General features: G+C 35.1%; 1 protein-coding gene across 11 annotated transcripts in view; it reads left to right on the forward strand.

Annotated features, from left to right (window-relative positions):
• ZNF644 (zinc finger protein 644) overlaps window positions 1-24,107 on the forward strand; it is a 104,106-nt gene that overhangs the window by 68,942 nt on the left and 11,057 nt on the right. For 5 of the 11 annotated variants that reach the window (XM_017891267.1, XM_017891266.1, XM_017891264.1 and 2 more), the window contains 3 exons: window positions 9,017-12,054; window positions 12,238-12,843; window positions 14,785-14,907. The exons of 4 other annotated variants lie outside the window; for them this stretch is intronic. In XM_017891267.1, the coding sequence (XP_017746756.1) occupies window positions 9,017-12,054; window positions 12,238-12,843; window positions 14,785-14,907 (3,767 nt within the window). Of the gene's footprint in view, window positions 1-9,016; window positions 12,055-12,237; window positions 12,844-13,057; window positions 13,073-14,784; window positions 14,908-24,107 lie in introns of those variants that run through there. 2 more of the 11 variants (XM_017891269.1, XM_017891270.1) reach the window with 2 other exon arrangements.

Below are 24,107 nucleotides of genomic sequence, written 5' to 3' on the forward strand. Positions count from 1 at the left end.
CATTATCTGTATGGATCACTCTGATTGCTGTGTTGAGAATAGATGGTAAGTGACTAAGGATCTGTCCTTGTACTAATACCAGATTAGTCAGCTGATGAAGTCATACAGGGGAGAGGTAATAGTGGATCTGGGTATAGCAGTGATGAGAAGTGATTGGATTCTGGATATATTTTGAAGGTAATAGCGGTAGGAGTTCCTGATAGTTTAGATATGAGGTGTGAGTAAACAAGAACAGTGAAGGTTGCTCCAAGGTTATTGGCCTGAACAACTGATATAGATGAGGAAGGCTGTTAGATATGTGTTTGGGAACTTTTCTTTTGTACAGTGAGAGAAGGGTGATCTTTAAAAGGGAGATGGGTAAGCAGAACTAGAGTACTGAGAATATAACATCCAGATCAATTTTAGGGAAAGAGTACATATGGAAGTTGAGGAACTAGAAATTAATACTTTACCTGCATACTCTCTGAGAAGTCAATTCTGCTGCCCCAGCCTCCTGAGTAGCTGGGACTACAGGCACACGCCACCACACCCGGCTAATTTTTTGTATTTTAGTAGAGACGGGGTTTCACCGTGTTGCCCAGGCTGGTCGTGAACTCCGATCTCAGGCAATCTGCTTACCATGGCCTCCCAAAGTGCTGGGATTACAGGTGTGAGCCATTGTGCCCGGTCCCAGCACTATTTTTTTGAAACAATAAATGAACAACAAAAAGGATTCAGGAACGGTGTTTGGTGATATAAGCAAACATTCTCCTTAGCTGCACACTGGAAATCCTATTGCTAAAAACACGCAAATTTAGCTGCTAACCAAAAATCGGTACCATACATTCAACCTGACTGTCCATGTGGGATTGGTTCCATGACCCTGCAAGAATACCAAACTCCAGTGATGCTCCAGACCTTTATATAAAATGATTTTGTATTTGCATATAATCTGTACGCATCCTCCCGTATACGTTAAACTATCAATATATTTCTTGTAATACCTAATACAGTGTAAATGCCAAATAGTTGTTATACTTTATTGGTTTCTTATTTGTATTTTTTATTCTTGTAATTTTATTTTTTATTTCTTTTGATCTGAGTTTGGTTGAATCCGAGGATGCAGAACCCACACAGAGAGCCAACTATATTTTTGTTAAGACAATGTGAGAGAGAAGCACGCTAATACATTTTGTTTCAAGAAAAGCAAATTTCTTGTATTTGAATTATTACCATCCTAAATTAAGATACTTGTAGAATAGTGATTATCTTGAAATATTTTTCTTAGATCATAATAGGATTTTTTCTGGTTTCAGAAAAATAAATTGAGCAAGGATAAGAACATTAACAAGAGTTCACATTTAATACGAAACATTTCTTTGAAGTAACACTTTCAGTTTTGTCCTTTTTTTAGTTCTCAAAGATGTTCATACTTTTCCATGTGAGTATATGGAATAAGTATGTTCAAATATAATAAAATATTAAATTCATATGTTTGATTTGGCGATAGTAGAGTTTGAATGTATATATACAGGTGAGAGGTTATGTTACCTCATTATAAATTATTACAGACTTACAAGAATTTTTTTACGATTTAAATCCTTCCTTCAATAAATTGGATTGTAAATCAGTGAAATAATTCAATCTTGGATGTCATATTATTCAAGTTCTGTTTCTCATTAGACTTTAATTTTGTATTTTCTAAATATGAGATTAAGCAAATTAATTTATGGAACTTTTATAATGACAGATTATTAAAATCTACAGAAGTTTAAGAAATCTACATGTTAAATAAAATTTGTGAACCTTTGAATTTGAAAAACTTAAATTGCTGAGGCATTAGAAGGAAACTAGTATACATTCGTTATGTTCCAAGCGTCACGCTAGACATGCTGGTAAGGTTTCTGTTGGTCATCTTTTCCCAAAAATGAAATACAGTTGACCCTTGAACAACATGAGCTTGAACTGTATGGGTCCACTTAAATGTGGATTTTTTTTGATAAATATAATCGACTTTCTGTATCAGTGGGTTCTGCATCTGCACCCAAACCAAACGCAGATCAAAAATACAGTCTTCATGGCATGTAAAACCCACATTTAAGGAGGGCTTGCTTATCTTATCCATAGATGGTGTCAAGTGCAGGGACTTAAGTATGCATAGATTTTGGTATACACCAGGGTTTTAGAACCAATCCGTCATGGATACTGAGGGATGACAGTAGTTTCATCTGCATTAACAATCTATTAAGGCACCAGTCATCTCTTCAGCTGTTGTAAGGAATCCCTTTAAAGCCACCATGTTTGCATTTGCAGTCATGCCACTAACTTTGATATGCATACTATAATGTGCCTTGATCCTGTGGAATATACATGGTTGGGGCAAAAGTTTCATTAACAGCACTTTGAACATTCCCAGCTTTTAAGTTCTTCAACAAATTACTAGTGTTTCCTGAATAAACATTAAGCAAATAGATATCTGACTTGGTGCTGATTCTATACTCTAAAACCATTCTTTTGTTATTTATGTCTTGATAATTGTTGTGAAATGTATAGGTATAAATTTTTTGAATGGTGAAATTGTCTTTGCCCTTTAAAATTATTTCTATTCTGAAGCAATTTATTCCATATGCATATATATTTATCTCACTACTTTGAGTATAATTGTCTGTATTTTCATTTATATAATTACATACAGTCCCTGACTTACAATGACAGTGATTCAGTTTTGCGACGGTGCAGAAGCAATGTGCATTCAGTAGAGACTGTATTTTTAATCTTATCTTTTATTTTTTATTATAAAATTTTTATAGACTGTGTCAGATTATTTTGCCCAATTGTAGGCTAATGTAAGTACATTTAAGTAGGCTAAGCTACAATGTTCAATAGTTTAGATGTATTAAATGCATTTTCAACATGACGTTTTCAATTTATCATGGGTTTATTGGGAGGTAACCCCATTATAAGTAAAGGAGCATCTGTGTATGCTTTGTATTCGTAGGACTTTAAACACTCTCACTTTTCTTGCATTTATTAGACATGATGGTTTAGTATTTATATAATATTTCAAAACTGAACACAAACAGCGTACCCATCATAGGGTAAAGAATACCAGAAGGCTCAAAGTAAAATGACAATTTATGGCGTGATACTTTCTGTGGAGGGCAAAGTTGACACACTGCCTCTGGAGTATGGGATTGACACACTTTAGCTACATTGGTTTCTTTGAAAGTTTCACAGTTAATGATTTGAACAGATAGGTTTTATAGTGAACCGACCCATTTTACACAAATGTGGTCAAAATGTTTGACCAGTTACATATATATCACTCATTTCAAATGCTTAAATGCTTGAATTTGTCTTGTTGGAGCCATGTGCATATGTCATTTACGATGTAAGCTGAGACCATCACTTATTCTAATTACATAAAAGCATAAACAACACAACAGTCATTCTGTGCACTTAGCACTCTCCTTTGGTTGCAACTGTAACTTATTGCCTTGCTTCTTCCAGTTGCAAAATTCTTCATTAGGAAATTAATGTTTGATTAGTGAACATCCTTTTGATTTTCTACTACTGTTGATTCTCATTGTTACATAATTTTGCCATGTCTTTAAAGTTATGTCTTTGTAGGGCCTCCCTGCCCCCCTTGCCTTCATCCACACAGTTACCTGCTTCCATTTACCATATGGGAGCTTCTTTAGATGTGTTAGATTATATTTAGTATTTACTATACTTCGCAGTAAGAATGATCTTGAGTTATTGGGTGTTTATGGTCTGGTACCTACCATCTGTCTTCTGTTAAAAGTTGAGGATGGTACATGGCATCAGGAACAAGCTATTCAACAGGTTCAATGTAATTTGTTTACTTTATTTTTTTTATTGCAATCTATATATCAAACTCAGTGCCTTTTTTTGTTTATGTTTTGGTGTTGCCAAGAGGAAAAAAAAATCTCTGGCTGTAACATTGAGTTTTCATGACACAGTTAGCTCTGTGGCAGTGTGTTGGTCATTTAATGCCATATTTTCACTGTTCAAGAATCAATTTATTGACAGATCATAAGTTAACTAAAGGATTATTTCAGGTAATTGTGAATTTAGAGAATACTTTTAAGGCTCAGTAGTGTAATTCTCCAGTTTTTAGCTCATTATTTCAAATAATGTTAAATGTTAATTATGTAATAACTAAATACTAAACATTTGTAGTACATATTAGAAGGGATCTTAGAAATCATCTTATTCAATCCCCAACTCCATATTCCTGTCTGTAATGTTCTTGTCAAGTAAGCAAGAACCATTCTTGCTTAATGATAACCTTCTGAGCCATTTTATTATTTGGCTTGGTTTTAGAGTCAGTCTCATGCTGGATACCCTTATAAGTGTTCTATATTTTTTTAGTGTTTCTTCTCAATGTGACATTTAGAATAAGTTATTACCTGGATGATACACTCTGTCTTCTCTTGAATTGTGCACTAGGTGAGATTTAGGTATATATGTTTGTACATTGTGTATGGTATATATAGGTTTAAATGCTGCAATAATTTTAAATGTAGTATTTCAGTTAATTAAGATTCATTTTGTAGTTTGACACTTGTGAATGGTAGTCTCTGCTTGACCCAATCTCATACATTACTAACTGAAGTTGTCATGTGTTTGCAAGGATAATTTAAATGAACATAGAATTTGTGAAAACCTGACAGATCCTAACTATAACTCAGCTAGTGGGCAGCATTATAATTTATTTATAGCAGTGTAATATAGCAATTAATGAACTAATATACAATGAGGGCAAATTGTACTATATTTTTGCATGAAATTATACTACACAACAAAGGTTGGCATTATGTAGTTAAGTACCCACAAAATGTTAACCTACTTGCAATAAATACAATTAATAATGTACATAAAAGAATGAAATTAAGCTAATTTTCTATCACAAAAGAATTATTCATGAACAGAAAGTGGACAACATAGATTTGATGACAGAAAGGTTGTATCTAATCTGAATTACTGAGTGACCTAGGAAGCTTGCTCAGAGGGATTACGGAATAATTATGTTAATATGCAATTATCACCTCATTTCTTCTGTGGTAACCTCAAGATGTAGTGTAGTGAGGGTGTTATAGCAAGTGCTGATAGTTTGCAAAAATACTGATATTTGAGATTTCTGAGACAATAAGTCTAGCTTGAGGCATATAAGTGATGATCTGTCATCTTGAAGACAGATCTGACCTTTGTACAATTTTTTAATGCTCACAGTATATAACTAGAGGCAGTTATAGCTGTAGAACTCATTATGATTTTGCAGAAATTGAAATATATTTTATGTAGATTTAAAGTTCTATTTGCAGCTTTTTAAAAAGGTGTGTGAATTTTTTTAAAGAACGTTTTAAAATTCAGTTAAAAGAAAAATTCTATGATTATATGATTATCTGGGGAAGATTTAGTAATGGTGTCTAAACATTGTTTTAAAATCTTAATTGATATAGCTAATTCATTGAATTCATTGAATTGAAATTTAAGGAGTCCAAACATCAGTTCGTCTATCTTAATTTATTAACTTCTGTTTTTTAAACTTAATGAATAATGCCCACCTTCAAATATGTTTCTACTTTGTTATAGTAACCTAAACTGGTATTGATGTCTCTGTTATATATACATTTGACTATACAAAGGTAGTTGAAAAACTATTTGAGATGGTGTAAAATTAAGTCAGATCAAATGGTTTCTTGCCTAGATGCCTCATAACCCAACATGAATGTAGTAAAATAATTTTTGATGGTGTTAAAATTCTGTATCCATTATTCAGTGCAACAGATTTTGATGATCCATTGTTCTGCGTGGTATCTCAGGACAACAGCTATGAGTATTGAGTACTATTATTAAGAAGTAGTGTATTTGGAGCATTGTATAATTAGAATATATTGTGAACATTTTAATTATTTCTAAAATAAGTACCCACAAAATGTTAATCTACTTATAGTAAATACAGTTAATAATGTACATAAAAGAACAAAATTAAGCTAATTTTCTCTCAGTGAAGAATTACTCATGAACAAAAAGTGGACAGTATAGATATGATGATAGGAAGGTTGTATCTAATCAGAATTACCGAGTGACCTAGAAAATTTCCTTACTAAGTCAACTTTTGTAACATATTTTCAAACTGATGCAGAAGGTAGTGTCTTTTATTTTTGAGTAGAGATAATTATTAATTTGGGGGTAAGTAAGCCATATTATATGGATGTGAAGGAAAACTTTCATTGTTAAAGTCTTCATTTTATATTTTAATAATATTTAATCTGATTTTTTTGCTAGATGTGTTTTGTAGATAAAATCATTTCTGCACATACATTTTTTCTGTGTTTTTGAACAAAACAGGTTGATATCTTCAGAATGTGAACTTATGAAAAGCTCTTATAAAACCATTCTGGTAATGAGGATGCAGTCTCCAAGCTGACATGATGTTCTCATAGTTTGTCACCCTGCTGTTCAGGGGGTACCAATGAGGTTGCTTTAAATGGGAAGCGTCTGTTCCATCTCTAAACCTCTAACACCAGAACAGATGGGTGGAACATAGAACATGGAAGGTTTTACCTCTGAGGTGGTAACAGTGAAGCCACTCATTAACACTGAATTTACCACTTCGTTAGCAACATTGCTTCCTGTTGAGAAAAACTAATATAGGCTTTCAAATTGACTGAGCATATATTTGTCCACCTCTGTGATTATAATAAGTGGGAACGTAAAGGAAAGTAACTGTCTTTCAAGCCAGTTTTTTGTCGTTCATTTCAGATTTATGAGATTGTTGCTATTGAAGCATTTTATGTTTTCTACCTAATTTAATGAGAAATATCAGGAATGAATAATAAGTGTAGCATTAAGGCTTGCTTTTCTTTCCCTTGACATTTGCACACCCTTTCCTAACACATGTTTATGTGCTGCCCATTTTTAACTTCTGTGTGTGTGATGTAGAGACTCCTGCTGGGTGATGCATTAGCACCATTTTGGAGTGATATCATTGAATGTGATCTTATTGGAAGTCTATTTTTATTACCACAGAAGTTTGCCAATCTCAAAATAGAATTCTAAAACCTATGAGGGGTGGAAAAGATAATTGTTGGTATAAATAACAATGTCAAAGATACTGGTAATAGATATTTGTTGTATTAAATAACATTTTATGGAAAGAATAAGATCAGATTATAAATGCTTGTTCTAAGTCATAAAATACAAAAAAGGTAAGAACAATTTTATTATTCTTAAATTAGATTTAGTGTTTTACAAAGCATGAAATTGGTACCCTTAAAGGATAGTAAAAATACTGAACTTTATTGAACATGTTTTGATTTCTAAATGTTAGATTGTGAGGTCATGTTGCCCTAAAATAGTATTACTTGTTGTGCAAATTAAAAATACTACCAAAGAAAAATATACAGGCTTCGTTCTTTATCTGAGAGCAGGAACCTAACTTGTCTTGTTTACCGTTATTTCTGGAATACGGGATCAATGCATGGCACAACTAAGTGCTTAGTAAATATTTGGAGAATGACTGCAAAAAAGGAGAAGAAATATGGAAGCTTATGCCAGTACTTCAATTAGTTAATACCTGGGGTTGCCAAACAGCAAGTTCTTTAAATTGTACATGAGAATTATTGGATATTTTGAGGACCTTATTATAATTACTGCGTTAGTAAATCAGAACCTGATGGAACTTGTATTAGAATGGGGTATCCAAATTTCATAGGAGCAAAACTGTTTTCTTCTTACACTTTAGGAACTTGTACTTTGATTTTGAAATTGTGTTTTATTAATCCAGTACTTACTCAGTCTTTTATTCAACAAATATTGCCTGAGCACCTATGCCAAGTGATGTACTAGGTTCTAGAGATATGATAGTGACTAGATTACATTCCCAGTCCTCTAAGAGCTGACATTCTTTGAAGAAGGCAGATACTTCCAATGTGGCCATTTCTAAGAGCAGGAAAAGAACAGGTTGCAAGGGAACTTTTCATAGTGAGGGTAGTCATTACGTAAAGTCATTGTATGAATGGACCCCAAACATTCAGAAATACTGTTTCCTTTGAAAATATTGTACTTTTCCTCATAATGATTAAATATCTTATCAAAAATGCCTAGAAAAGTTTTATCTACATTTTATATGAAATAAATTTAAAACATATGTTTATGCTATTTTATTGTAAAATGTGTTAGGACGTTGCACTAGACCACCAGATCAAAAATGGGATAACTGCTTTTAAAGAATGCGTGGAATTTGGGGCCCCACACATGAAAGTTTGACATGAAACTTCATTAATTTTAACATTAGTGAAGTTGAAATTCACTTTACTAAAATTTAGTTAACTTTAGTAAAGTTAAAATTATAGTTAAGGTTAATTTGAATAAGGAATGAACGAAACTATGAATAAAGCATTTTAACAATTGAAGTACTGTTTCATACATAAAACATTGATGTTGATAGCAAATATGTTCATTCAAATAAAGTTTTTTACTGAATGGCGTTTTGTTACCTTCCTTCAGGAATGAACTTAGAAGTGACAAATCTTTTATTTCTCTGCAGTATTTGATAATTTATATTATTCTCTCGAATAGAGTGACTGCCTCTGATAAACCTACTCAAGTGAAAGAATTTTCTTTGTATTAGCAATCTCTACATGAGGTTTAAAATTTTTTCAGTCTGTAGCATATTTACATTGTTTTTGTGTCTGTGTGTATATGTGTATCTGTGTGTATGCTGCTTTTCCCTAGTATGTTTGTGTATGTTGCTTTTCTCTAGCCATTTTGTATATATGACATATTGGATTGTTGTTGTTGCTTAGCATGAAGAACAATATTAACCTTTGAGGTGCTTTTTAAATATTTCAAAAGTTTGTATTCTTTCATTCTTGGAAAATTATTAGAATGTCAATATAAAGAGTAGAAAATTAAACTAATAAAAATATGTACTTTCAACTCTCCATACATTCTAATAGTATTTTTTCTTTCATGCAAATCTAAATTTTTTTTTTCCATTTTCTAGACTAAATGTGTTAAATGGGCTTGCCAACAATATGGATGATTTGAAGATAAACACCGATATTACTGGTGCTAAAGAAGAACTCCTAGATGACAACAATTTTATCTCAGACAAGGAGAGCGGAGTTCATAAACCAAAAGATTGTCAAACATCATTTCAGAAAAATAATACATTGACTCTGCCTGAAGAACTGTCAAAGGACAAATCTGAAAACGCCTTAAGCGGAGGCCAGTCTAGTCTATTTATACATGCTGGTGCTCCTACTGTTTCTAGTGAAAACTTTATCTTGCCTAAAGGAGCTGCTGTTAATGGACCAGTTTCACACTCCTCCTTAACTAAGACTTCCAGTATGAATAAAGGCAGTGTTTCATTAACCACTGGACAGCCTGTGGATCAGCCAACAACAGAATCTTGTTCAGCTTTGAAGGTAGCAGCTGATCTTCAGCTGTCTACACCACAGAAAGCAAGTCAGCACCAAGTTTTATTTTTGTTATCAGATGTAGCACATGCTAAGAATCCCACCCATTCCAATAAAAAACTACCTACCTCTGCTTCAGTTGGTTGTGACATTCAGAATTCAGTAGGGAGTAATATAAAGTCAGATGGCACTTTAATAAATCAAGTAGAGGTGGGTGAGGATGGTGAGGATTTATTGGTAAAAGATGATTGTGTCGATACAGTAACAGGAATTTCCTCAGGTGCAGATGGATTTAGGTCAGAAAATGATACAAACTGGGATCCCCAAAAAGAGTTCATTCAGTTTCTTATGACTAATGAGGAAACAGTAGACAAAGCTCCACCTCATTCTAAAGTAGGTCTAGAAAAAAAAAGAAAGCGAAAAATGGATGTAAGCAAGATAACTCGTTATACTGAGGATTGCTTTAGTGATTCTAATTGTGTACCCAATAAATCAAAAATGCAAGAAGTAGACTTTCTAGAACAAAATGAAGAGCTACAAGCAGTAGACCCACAGAAATATGCGTTATCAAAAGTGAAGCCTGAATCGAATGATGAAGACTTAGAATCTGTGGATGCCTTCCAACATCTAATTTATAACCCAGATAAGTGTGGAGAAGAGAGTTCACCTGTTCATACTAGCACTTTTCTTTCAAATACCTTAAAAAAGAAATGTGAAGAGAGTGATTCTGAGTCACCTGCTACTTTCAGTACCGAAGAGCCATCATTCTACCCCTGTACAAAGTGCAATGTGAATTTTAGGGAGAAGAAGCACCTCCACAGGCATATGATGTATCATTTAGATGGGAATAGTCACTTTCGCCATCTTAATGTCCCAAGGCCATATGCTTGTAGAGAATGTGGACGGACATTTCGAGATCGCAATTCACTTCTAAAACATATGATTATTCACCAGGAGAGAAGACAGAAGTTGATGGAGGAAATTCGTGAATTGAAAGAACTTCAGGATGAAGGAAGAAGCGCACGATTACAGTGTCCTCAGTGTGTGTTTGGTACCAATTGCCCTAAAACATTTGTGCAACATGCTAAAACCCATGAAAAAGATAAAAGGTACTACTGCTGTGAAGAGTGTAACTTCATGGCAGTGACAGAAAATGAATTAGAATGCCATCGAGGCATTGCACATGGGGCAGTGGTAAAATGCCCATTGGTCACTTCTGATATAGCCCAGAGAAAAACACAAAAAAAGACTTTCATGAAAGACTCTGTAGTAGGATCGTCCAAAAAATCAGCTACCTACGTATGTAAGATGTGTCCTTTTACTACTTCAGCCAAAAGTGTTTTAAAAAAGCACATGGAGTACTTGCATTCATCATCATGTGTTGATTCATTTGGTAGTCCTCTTGGACTTGATAAAAGAAAAAATGACATCCTTGAAGAACCTGTAGATAGTGATAGCACTAAACCATTAACTAAACAACAGTCAACCACGTTTCCAAAGAACTCTGCTTTAAAACAAGATGTGAAGCGAACATTTGGATCAACCTCACAATCAAGTAGTTTTTCAAAAATCCATAAGCGGCCACACAGAGTACAGAAAGCTCGGAAAAGCATTGCCCAATCAGGTGTAAACACTTGCAATCAAAACAGCTCTCCTCATAAGAATGTTACAATTAAAAGCAGCATTGACCAAAAACCTAAGTATTTTCATCAAACAGCAAAAGAAAAGTCTAATGCCAAGGCAAATAGCAACTATTTGTACAGACACAAATATGAAAACTATAGGATGATCAAAAAATCAGGTGAATCATATCCTGTGCATTTCAAAAAAGAAGAAGCTAGTTCATTAAATTCTTTACACCTGTTTTCATCATCAGGTAATTCTCACAACAGTTTTATTTCAGACCCTCATAAGCGTGACACCAAAAGACCTGAAAGCTTCAAAGATCACAGACGTGTAGCTGTGAAGAGAGTAGTTAAGGAATCTAAGAAGGAAAGTTCTGTTGGAGGGGAAGACTTGGATAGCTATCCAGATTTTTTGCATAAAATGACTGTTGTCGTTTTGCAAAAACTTAATTCTGCTGAAAAGAAAGATAGTTATGAAACAGAAGATGAAAGTTCCTGGGATAATGTTGAGTTAGGAGACTACACTACACAGGCCATAGAAGATGAAACCTATAGTGATATTAATCAAGAACATGTAAATTTATTCCCTTTATTTAAGAGCAAAGTGGAAGGTCAGGAGCCTGGAGAAAATGCTACTCTTAGTTATGACCAAAATGATGGCTTTTATTTTGAATACTATGAAGATGCTGGAAGTAACAACTTTTTGCATGAGATACATGATCCTCAGCATTTAGAAACTGCAGATGCTTCATTGTCAAAGCATAGTTCTGTTTTTCATTGGACTGATTTGTCTCTTGAGAAGAAATCGTGTCCTTACTGCCCAGCAACATTTGAAACAGGTGTTGGGTTATCAAATCATGTCCGGGGGCATCTTCACAGAGCAGGATTAAGCTATGAAGCCCGTCATGTTGTATCACCAGAACAAATAGCCACAAGTGACAAAATGCAGCATTTCAAAAGAACTGGCACTGGAACACCTGTTAAACGAGTTAGAAAAGGTAAGTTCTCCATGGGAATAATTTGGGCTAATAGGTCTGTGTTCTAATTCTGAGGATTTAAAAGTTTTGTTTGAATTTGGTCTCCATTAGAATCATATAATTTTATGTTTCAGAACTAACTCATTTTAGGGTGGTCAGTTTATATAAGAAAGTCTGATATTACTCTTAAAAATTTTTTTTTAGCTATAGAGAAGTCTGAAACCACTTCTGAACACACTTGTCAACTCTGTGGTGGTTGGTTTGATACTAAAATTGGATTATCAAATCATGTTAGAGGCCACTTGAAAAGACTTGGAAAGACCAAATGGGATGCTCACAAATCTCCAATCTGTGTTCTGAATGAGATGATGCAAAATGAAGAAAAATATGAAAAAATCTTAAAGGCATTGAACAGTCGTCGTATTATTCCCAGACCATTTGTAGCTCAAAAACTTGCATCAAATGATGACTTTATATCTCAAAATGTTATACCTCTTGAAGCATACCGTAATGGCCTAAAGACTGAAGCTCTGTCAGTGTCTGCATCAGAAGAAGAAGGGCTGAATTTCTTAAATGAATATGATGAAACAAAACCAGAACTACACAGTGGAAAAAAGAATCAGTCTCTTACACTCATAGAACTTCTTAAAAATAAAAGGATGGGAGAAGAAAGGAATTCTGCTATTTCTCCGCAAAAGATCCATAATCAGACAGCAAGAAAGAGATTCGTTCAGAAATGTGTTCTTCCATTAAATGAGGATAGTCCGTTGATGTATCAGCCACAAAAAATGGACTTGACTATGCACTCAGGTAAGAGGACATTTATGACTCTCCTATACGCAATTTAAATGCAGTTCAATTATGCCTTCTTTAATGGAATCTATGTGGAAAATACTTTCTCACAGTCTTCTTGTTTAAGCTGCCTTTTTTTTTTTACAGAGCACAGATTGGTTATTCTACTGTCATTTCTGTGTAACTCATCAATTGATGCTCATTAGCACTGAGTTCTCTGTGCCTCTTTTCTTGGTCTGAATGTAAGGTGAGAACAAAAGCAGAAGAAAACCACACACACACAAAAAAACAACAAACAAAAAACTGATCTGTGAAAATAAAACTTGCTGTGGCTGGAGGATGGTTGTGGATGATGTTCAAAAGCATAGCATTATTGAAAAGGCATACCTCTGTCATATTTTTGCGAATTCTCCAAGGTGATCATGTTTTCAAGATTTAGCTGTTGGGTTTTCCACTGCGTAGGTAAAACAAAAAAGACTCTTAAAGCTGAATGGTTTGGTGTCTTTGTGATTAACCCAAGGAAACATCTCCCTCTCCAATTCCTCATTGTATTGCGGGATAGTTTGGTTTTGGAGAACAGGTGTGAACATAAAACATATTTGTTTGGGGTTTTAGGTTTTAAGATAGTGCTGTAATGGAACAGAACAGATGATTTAGCTTAGTGCTTGTGCACCAATAGTTTTTCCTTTTGAAAGGAATATTTTGTATGTATTGGCAAATAATGTGGCAGATAAAGTAGCCAAACTTTATTCAGTATTACCAAGTCTGTTTTATACTTTTAGACTAGAAAATTTTAAGTGTCTTTTCTAGATTTCTTTTGAAGGTTAATAATGTTGAAGGTTTATGTAAATGTTCTCATGATTAGAGCTGTAAGTTGAATGTGTCAGAGGTATTAGTTAATGGATTAATAACGAGTAACATTACTGTAAAGTAATGTTGTTTATTTGCTTTGGGGCAGACATTGCAATATCCCAAATAGTTGTAATGCAATTTTGATTTAAGGAAAGATGACTTTGTGTTGTAAGTGGTCTGGAAAACGATTTATCTTGTATGAGCTTCTGTTTAATATGGCTTTTTCTTTCTAATAGTCTCTGAAAGTCAATAGCTTTCAATATTTTTTCAGAAGGATAAAATGCAAGCAAGATGTGTTAGCTGTGTTGACCAAGGGGTAGTATACTTCAGAGATGGAAAACGTATTTGTGGCTATCACAGTAATGCTGAAGAAACCGATTGAAATGTGTTGGGGGATTGAGGATTGTCTGAGAAGTTAGGAGTTTCTTATTGTTTGAACATGTTTTTTCTGTGATGACTAAGATGTCAGCTTGTTGATCATTTATTTAGCACAAAGATTTTAGCAAAAAACTTTAAATCATTGGCTTTCATTATTGATTGCGCATTCAGAGTAATGAACATAAAATACCCTGAATAAAATGTTGTGTCTAACAGCTGTTCAGTGGTGTGTTTTACCACCTTTTCTCCCAGCCTTCATCAGACAGCCTAATTTAGTATTGAGACTTTTACGGTTTTGTGGGTAAAACACTTTAATTACCACTTTGTCAACTAGACTTTTTAATTCTTTTTATTGGTAATGTTGTAAGCTTTGAAACTTCTTAGCAGAACCGTGGTGTTCAAATCACAGGATTGTATTTTAGTAGGTTTAAGAAATAATCTGCGTAACACAGAAATCTGCAAGAAAGTGATAATAGGTGTTATATCCAGAGGAGCTCAAAAGGTTCAAGTCACTCCTCTTCTACCTTTCCAAAGAGCATGAGTTGGCTCTAAATACTAACTACAAACTAATAACAGTTAACTTAATTTCCCCTCCTTATTTTAAGTTAACCTATTTCATTGAACGTTTTGAAAACCATCTTTATTGTGGTGCTTTTCTACACTCTTTAAGCTAAGAAAATTTCACTTTTTGAAGTGAGAACTGGATTATAGTTTTCTTTTGAATGATAGGTATGCCTGTGAAGCTTAGAACATGTGTGCATTGCAATACGACGTTTACAAGTGCTGTTAGCCTGTCCAACCACTTACGCGCTTATGCACGAAAGAAGAGTGCTGGACTTTTGACTGGTACAGGTATGTTTGAACAGATATCACAGCAAGTCTGTTTGATACAATACACTTTTTTTCCCCCACCAGACTGGTGTTAATTCAGATCATATTTATAGCTTTCTTTGGTAAGCTGCAGTTGAGCCTGAATACACATTAAATTTCAGCAGCTTGTAAACTGTTAGATATAATTCTAAGCAAGTTAATCTTTTTATTTTGGCTCTTATTGACTTAATTTGGGGAAAAAAAATTAACCCAAGAGGTGTGGAACTTTTGAGTCTACCTTAATCCCATTTCTTTTTAGAATACTATTTTTGATTTTTAAATTTATTTTAGATTCCAGTAAAACACCTCTCTTTATAGTTCTAGTCAGGCACAGTGGTGTGCCCCTGTAGTCCCAGCTACTCATGAGGCTGGCAGGAGGATCACTTGAGCTCAAGAGTTAGAGGCTATAATGTGCAATGATTGTGCCTGTGAATAGTCACTGCACTCCAGCCTCGGCAACATAGCATAAAAATATTGTAGTTCTAGCTTGGGGAAATCCTTTTAGCAAAGGAAATTATAGGGATATTTCAAAATGTAGACTTGATTAGTAAACTAGACAAACTAATGAATTTTCATTAGTCTATAGATTAGATCTTTGAAGGGGTGAGCCTTAATAATGACTTGTGTTGAGAAGTGAATAGATTTTTCTTTTAATACTTCTTAAATATATTAAGGATTAATAAATTTAGCTATACACATAAGTGTTAACATGCACATTTCTGTGTTATTTTTGGTTGGTTAGCCCAACCTTGCAGATACCTCTTAATACTGCTCATCTGTGAAAATTTGATTAGCTTACTTCTATGTAATACACTTCTTATAACCTACAAAATGCTTTGCACTTTCATTTGTAGTCTTTTAAGCTACCCTGCTTCAGCAAATCTCATTTCCCTCACATCTTAAAATATACCCTCTTTTTGACATAGATCTACATAAATTCTTTTGCCTAAAATTCTTTCCAATCTTTTTATTTCTCTTGCTCTTTTTTAGATCACTGCCTCCTGCTTTCTTCTAGTTGTTTGCCCAGCTTTTTTGTTCTTCCTCGTGTCCTATAACTTACATCCAATATGTTCTTGCTTTCAAAAAACCACTTATATTTATACTAGTGTCTTCTGCTTCTTTGCATTCTTCCTTAACTTGATATACAAATGATCAGGGATGAATGTTGACAGTTTATATTAAAAAGGGAGGAGCGGGGTGAGTTTCAGTCTACTGGATTAGGCCTCCTACTCTGAGATTATAATTTTTATATACCTTTATCACCTTTATCAGGCTTGGCAAGTGATTGCAGACATTAGAGGTGGGGGACAATGAAAATAAGAGACTGTACAAGTGGGAAATCATTAGTTACCATACTTGCTAACCTTTATTGAACATTTACTATGTGTCAGGCACTATGCCATGCAGTTTACATGCATAACATTTAATCTTCACAACAACCATACAAGTTGTAGGTACTGGAATTCTCTTGCATTTTATAGGAAACTAGGACTTAGAGAACTTAATTTGCTCAAACTTACACAGTTAATAAGTAGCAAGGTTGTAATTCAGATCAAGGCTATCTTACCTAATCTTTGTTTTTAATCACTGTTTTCTACCTTATACAGGTGGCCTGTTTTTGAATTTCTTATTTTAAAATAAGAAATTGAAATAAAATAAGCAATTGAAAATTCTAAAATGAAGGTGGGTGGGTTTGTTTGTTTGTTTGTTTATTTATTTATTTAGAGATGGAGTCTCGCTCTGTCACCCAAGCTGGAGTGCAGTGGCGCGATCTTGGCTCACTGCAACCTCCACCTCCCTGGTTCAAGCAATTCCCCTGCCTCAGCCTCCCTAGTAGCTGGGATTACAGGTTCATGCCATCATGCCCAGCTAATTTTTTTGTATTTTTAGTAGAGATGGGGTTTCACCATGTTGGACAGGCTGGTCTCGAACTCCTGACCTCAGGCAGTCTGCCAGCCTCAGCCTCCCAAAGTGCTGGGATTATAGGCGTGAGCCACTGTACCCGGCCTGAAGGTGGGTTTAAAATGGGGAGTACTCTGGTGAAGATTGAAAACATAAGAGTCTAATTAAAAAGAGCAGAGATCCAAGAAGTGCTTAGGCCTAGATTAGACTTTGGAGGACTTCATGTTCCATTCTGATTATTCAAGCAGATTATGCAGATATCCAATAAGGCAAGGTATCTCCAGTCCAGATTTTATTAGTCTGTTAAAAAAATGCTTTTACTTCATCTGAAAATTCTGCAAAACACAGGATTAATTACCTAGAAACAACTGGTAGTAAATTTCCATTTACCAAGAATGCATTTATGAAGATTATCTAAAAAAATCTTCATTGTCAGAGAGAAAAGTAATGTAGGATGACTGAGAATATATTTAGGTCCTGAAGAATAAAAGAGGATGTTATTTTAAAAATATGATTAAGTACGAGCCAAAATATTAGAAGTAGTAGGAAATAGAAAGCGTGTGTTTGGCAGTCGTAGGCAAAGAAAAGGAAAATGAGAAACTGAAGAAAGCCTAGGATCATATTTTCCACACCCAGTAGCCACTTTTGACAAACTTTAAAACTAATGCTTCTTTTCTTGGAAATTCTGAAACATTTTCCCTCATTAAAAAAAATCTTTATTGGTAGAGCTATACAGATGTCTTTGCTGCTTATTCATGCCAACTAAAAAGTTTTTATCAAGCTTTATTAACTTTTTTATTTTCCAAATAGAGAATCTGTATTATATTTGCAAACTCCACATACCTATTATTCCCCGTATCAGTATCACTATTATAAAGCAGTAGTCCTAATAACCTATGGCCCTAGAAGGTTCCACTCAGTTATTATAAGTGATTCATTAATTCATATGAGTAACAGGCATCATTTTTCAAGAATATATGATCTTTTAATGAATAAAATGCAAATTCATTTTTATAAAATCTTACCTTAGTATATCACAAAATTGGAACAATGTAAAGGGAAAATAGGTAGGAATAAAGCCTTCCTAACCATGTCCAGTATGTGTATTTCTAGTTTAAGCAGTCTTAATTCATGTGGATTTTAAGTTGTGTGGCACTCTTGAATACAAAGCTTAGATACCCCCAGACTAAATGGTAAAGGCCTGCTTTTGGTTACCTGTAATAGAATAAACTTTCAAGTCTTCTTAGAAGCCACCAGCTCCTGGTCTCTTCTGTGGGAACTGGTGACCTTTTGAGGGAAGAAAAATATATCTTCTAACTTATAATCTCTTCAAATATCCTGAATACGCTGAAAAGGATACCCCCCTTCTTCCCAAAATACCTGTTTACTGGTGACTTAAATACTTCTAATGTGATGGTTCTCAGTCTTTATTGGGGTCACCCACATCTTTGAGAATTTCATGAAAGCTATGGGCCCCATCCCAGAAACATGCACTTACTCATTCTCAGATAAAAAATTTTCTGTGTGTAGCCTTTGCATATCTCCTGAAGGCTATCATCAATTTGTCTGGTGGCAAATTGAGAAAGGAGAAATGCCAGAATAAAAGGAAAGTAGAAACAGAACTAGGAATCAGAAGCCCTAAGAAGTTCTTTTTTGTTTTTTTTTATAAGAGCAGAAGATGCTTAAAATGTAAGAATTGCATAATAACAAAACTAATTCTGGGATCATAAATATAAATTAAAATACATCTTCCTTAATATTTATAAAAGGAACCGATGGAGGAAATAGGAAAGGTTTAGAATTGAATATTTGGAAGAGGTAGGCAGACTTAGGACAGTTAAATTGTCATAAAAGAAGAATTTCACAGATCAAAGTTTTGCCCAGAACTGTCTCAGTTTATCTTCTGTTGGGTAGGTTCAAATAATAATTTTTATGTGTCTTTACTTGTAGATAATTTATGAAGCTGTTTTACTTCCTTTCCCCGATCACTCTTTATCAAATAGACTAGAATCAAAGGGTTTATTTTATATCCTATATCGTAAATTTAAGGCAGACTTCTTACCCAAGAGTTTATTCCAGTTATTTATAGAATGCAGTAATGGTAGGGTTTTTTTTTTTGAGATTTTGTTCTCTTTAATGTTTTACATGCTCATACAGATTATTTCTGGTTAATTTTCTAAACAGTTTAATAACACTATATAGTTTTCATTAAATATTGAAATTTTATAATGTAGCTTATATTAATTACTTCTGGACTTTTTATTTTACTGATTAGCTTTTTTGTGCCTAATGTTTTAATTAAATGATGTATTTTTATGCTGGCAATATTAAGAACATAGTTCTGTTAAGTTATTAATGGAGTGACTGTACATACTGGTTTGCCTTGTCACACCTAAGTACTAGTGCCTCTTTTACTCTCATAAGTGTGCTGGATTGAATGATAAATTAATCATCCTGGTTATTAAAATTGCTAAAGCATTTAAAATTAAGGTAAAGCGTATTCTATCAACCTAATCTGCAATCAGGAAATAAAATATATTTTGAGGTCAAAATAAGAGTGAATTTCAACAGGTAGGGAAAGGGAAATACAGTCAGAGTAGAGAGAATGTTGTTAAAGGAAGTAGATCTGTCAGATGAATGCCACAATGCTTCTCTGTGGTAGATAGCATGTTGTTTATCTTCCTTTGAAAAGAAGAAACAATGATGGTAGTATTCAGTGTTTTAATGGGACTTTATTTTATATCTTGGCCATATATACAAACTTATATTAATACAAACACACAATTCCTTGTTCACACCTAAATGTACTTCAGTATTTTCTTTTTTAGTATATTCTTTGTTGTGAAAAATTAATGCTGGTCATGAGCCAGTAAACTGATTTGCTACCCACTAAGAAGTCGCTATCATAGATTGAAGTCACTGTCCTAACTGCCTCTTTCTCTTAGGGGTTGGTACTGACTAGAACCAATGGTAGTAGTATCTTAGAAGTCATAACTCTTCTGTGGCAACAGGTGAATTTTCTATACTCATTTTATCCAAATTTTTCTCTCTAGATCACTTTCATAAATCAAATGCTAACCTCTGGGACTTAAAGTAATTGGAGATTTCTAGTTACTCATTTAAAATTAATGCAAGAAAAATATTTTTATATTTGGGAGGGGCTTCATTTCATTATCTTCAGAACACTTTTGTGTGTGTGTGTGTGTGTGTGTGTGTGTGTGTGTGTGTGTGTGTGAGAGAGAGATGGAGTTTCACCCTCATTGCCCAGGCTGGAGTGCAATGGTGTGATCTTGGCTCACTGCAACCTCTGCCTCCCAGATTCAATTGATTCTCCTGCCTCAGCCTCATGAGTAGCTGGGATTACAGGCACACGGCACCATGCCTGGCTAATTTTGTATTTTTAGTAGAGACGGGGTTTCTCCATGTTCGTCAGGCAGATCTCGAACTCCTGACCTCAGGTGACCCGCCCACCTGGGCCTCCCAAAGTGCTGGGATTACAGGCATGAGTCACTGTGCCCAGCCCAGAACACTTTCTTGATACATTTTGGAAGTAAAGCCCAGTTGTTGCTATTCTGCAACAAATGACTTATCCATCATAATTATTTGACTTTTCTGATGAGGTCAATGCCACTAGTGCAATATATTAACATTTTTTAGAAGTCAGTGTTTTATTTTTTATACCATCTACTTTTAAGTGTAATCGTAGTAGGTTTCTTTTGTCTGTTTTCAGCTTTAGTGATATAATTGGCCACACAGGACTGTAACAAGTACTAATGAACATGTAGTACAGTGTCAGGTGCTGAATGGGTTTGTAAGCCACTAGAAAAGTCATTTTTATGTTGTGGAAAGTCCTGTGGGAGCACTTTCTGATGTGACAGAAAAAGTAGTATTGTGAAAGCTTCGCAATGTGTATTAAATTACTTGATCATTCATGAGTGCCACTGTAGTGTCTTTTAAAAATAATACGGTATTGCATGTTTGAAAAATTGCATGCTTTCATAATGGTTCATTCAGCCTGAAAGAGTGTAAGTAGAAAATTTTGATCTTATTAAGATTAAAACTCTAAACGAGTGAACCTGCTTCTACTTAAAGCAAACACCCTTGATAATTCTTCAAGACTGGACTGAGGGCGGATATGTGAAAAGTACAAGATGTGTCTCTGCTGTCAGAGAACTTAGGAAAGGATTGTTGACAGCATACATAAAACTATCAAAATTTGGAAACTGTGCAAGATAGTATACAACTAAAGGGCATATTGGCTTTAAGTGTTGTAGGTGTTCAGGTTGATTATTTTAGTCTAAGCCTCCTTTTGAGGGGAGCTGGGAATTAAGTGAGATTCCTTTTTTTTTTTTTTCTGATGCCCTTACTGTTTGTCTCATTGAATTAGAGCTTGTAAAAAAGAGAGAAAGAAAATAAATAAAAGTAGTTCATGCTGGTATGTTTCTTGTCACTTTTTAAATGCCAGAGAACTACAAAACTAGCAGTCACACAAAATTGTATTCATTCAACAAAAGTTTGAGTTCTTGTACCAAGACTGTGCTCATCGCTGAGCCAGTAAAGGTACTTCCTGCACTCGAGCTTCATAAACATAATCATAACCCAGTGGGAAAAGATCAAGTATGCTGTTACAGAAAGGTTTACATGGTTTCAGCCACACCCTTAACTTGAAGGATGCAGTAGAGTTTTAGGAAGACAAGATGAAGTGTAGAACATTTCAGGCAGAGAAGAACATAGTGTGGACACAAGGTATGAAATTTGGACTTCAGCTGTCAGAAGTGAAACTTGGAGTTCAAGTGTGAGAAGATTTGGTTACAGATGTTTGGGAAAATTGTAGTGCCAGAAAGGTGGGGTTGGTGCTTTGAATGCTTGGTTAAAAAAAAAAAAAAAAAATTAGGAAGTCATTAAAGGATGTTTTAAAAATAAGGGGGCCGGGTGTGGAGGCTCACACTTGTAATCCCAACACTTTGGGAGGCTGAGGCAGGCAGGTCACCTGAGGTCAGGAGTGTGAGACCATCTTGGCCAACATGGTGAAACCCCATCTCTACTAAAAAAAAAATACAAAAAATTAGCTGGGCGTGGTGATACGCACCTGTAATCCCAGCTATTCAGGAGGCTAATTCAGGAGGTTCACGCAGGAGGATTGCGTGAACCACGTAGCCGGAGGTTGCAGTGAGCCAAGATGGTGCCATTGCACTCCAGCCTGGGCAACAAGAGCAAAACTCCTCAAAACAAAACAAAACAAAACAAAAGCCCAGTGTGGTGGTGTGTGCCTGAGTAGCCTCAGCTACTCAGGAGACTGAGGCAGGAGAATTGCTTGAACCTGGGGGGTAGAGGTTGCAGTGAGCCAAGATTGCACCACTGCACTCCAGCCTGGGCGACAGAGTGAAACTCGGTCTCATAAATAAATATAAAAGAAAAATAGGCCGGGCACAGTGGCTCACACCTGTAATCCCAACACTTTGGGAGACCGAGGTGGGCGGATCACCTGAGGTCAGGAGTTTGAGACCAGCTTGGCCAACACGGTGAAACTCCATCTCTACTAAAAAATACAAAAAAGTGGCCAGGCGTGGTGGGTAGGCGCCTGTAATCCCAGCTACTCAGGAGGCTGAGGCAGGAGAATCGCTTAAACGCGAGAGGCAGAGGTTGCAGTGAGCTGAGATCATGCCATTGCACTCCAGCCTGGGTGACAGAGCAAGACTCTATGTCATCTCCAAAGAAGGAAGGAAGGAAGGCAGAGGGAAGGAAGGAAGGAGGGAGGAGGGAGGAGGCGAGGCGTTTCTGTGGGTCTTTGTTTGTTTTGTTGATGGTGGCAGGATGAGAAGGAGAGAGGAGAGAGAGAGAAGAAGAAAATAAGAGAATGGCATGGTCAGGCTTTTATTTTAAAAGCTATTCATGAGACAATGAAAAGATGGGTCTTTATATTTCTTAGCTATAACTTATTTCTATAGTACTGTTCTTCATTAAGAGCATATATGTGTATACATTTATCTGCACAGTAATATATCATTTATAAATGATTAGCAAGGTAGTGAATTATCTGAGTTGAGTAAATTCTCTAGGTCACTGAAGACTAGTCCTTCAACTGTTAATAACTTGATTTTTTCCTAACCAATTTGGTGGTTATTGCTCCAAAATGTTGTTCTTATTTTTGCCTTCAGTAGCTTGGATATAATTTAATCCAGTATTTTGGGTAACCCTCTACTAACTGTTTTATTATTCCAGCAAGAATTAGGCTATTTCCCCAGCATACTAAAAAATGATTGGCTGATTTTTTCACTAATTCAACATGTATTTTTTTTCACCTCCAACTGTGCTAAGTATGCAGGGATACAATGGATCTTATAGTACAGTAGAAGTACATATATGCATAACTGCAGTACAAGACAAATTGATGCCATTGGAGAGGTATGCGTGAAATACTGTGGAATTTCAGAGAAAGAGGAAGGCACTTTCAGCTAGACTAGGATCTCCCAAGGCTTTTGGAATTAGCATTTGAATGGACCCTAATGTATAGCTAACTGAAATGGAAATGGGGGTCAGGCGTGGGGAAGAGAAATGCCTGAAGGAAGGAACAAGGTGGGACAATGTGGGAAGTTTATTGGAAATACTAGGAAGTAGGAGATAAGGGGGAATTGAGTTGGATTGGTAAAGTGAGTCAGAAAGATGACATAAAATGCTAGTCTAAGATGTTGGAATTAACTTTGTAGTGGGGAACTATTTGAATACAGAATTTGTGTAATGCATTTGAAATTGCTTTTTAAATAAAGGATTTGGCGGAGAGGAGGAAAAATTGCAGAGTAGATGATTTTAAGAGTCCTGTACCAGGTCAGTGACATTAAGAATGTAAAGGAGGGGTAATAGATGTATGGGTAATATTACGGAAATAAAATAAGCAGGATATGGTAGATTAGAGATAAGAGATGGCTCAGTATTTTAAATCTGAGTGGGAGGAGGACGGTTATACCAGTACGGTTAATCAATCTGCTACCATGCTGTCTGGTAGAAAGGCAGGCTTCATTACTTCTCTTGTCATTTACTAGCAACTCTTCATCATCCAGCTATCCACTATAACAAAGTGTCATCTTAAAAGCTGGAGATCTCCAATTTTGGAAAAGAGAGCTTTATTTCTTAGAAAGCTTGAAGCCTACAGGCTTGGAAGTGTATCCTGAGACAGAGACCAAAAGCAAGCCCTTCAAAGGAGGAAGGGTGAGACAGGAAGTTATGCTGAATGGGTTGGCTAAGTATACATATTCAACAGGTTATATAGGAGGAGTTATGAA

This window comes from Rhinopithecus bieti, unplaced genomic scaffold (genome assembly GCF_001698545.2).
Source record: "Rhinopithecus bieti isolate Rb0 unplaced genomic scaffold, ASM169854v2 scaffold_19858, whole genome shotgun sequence".
NCBI lineage: Eukaryota > Metazoa > Chordata > Mammalia > Primates > Cercopithecidae > Rhinopithecus > Rhinopithecus bieti.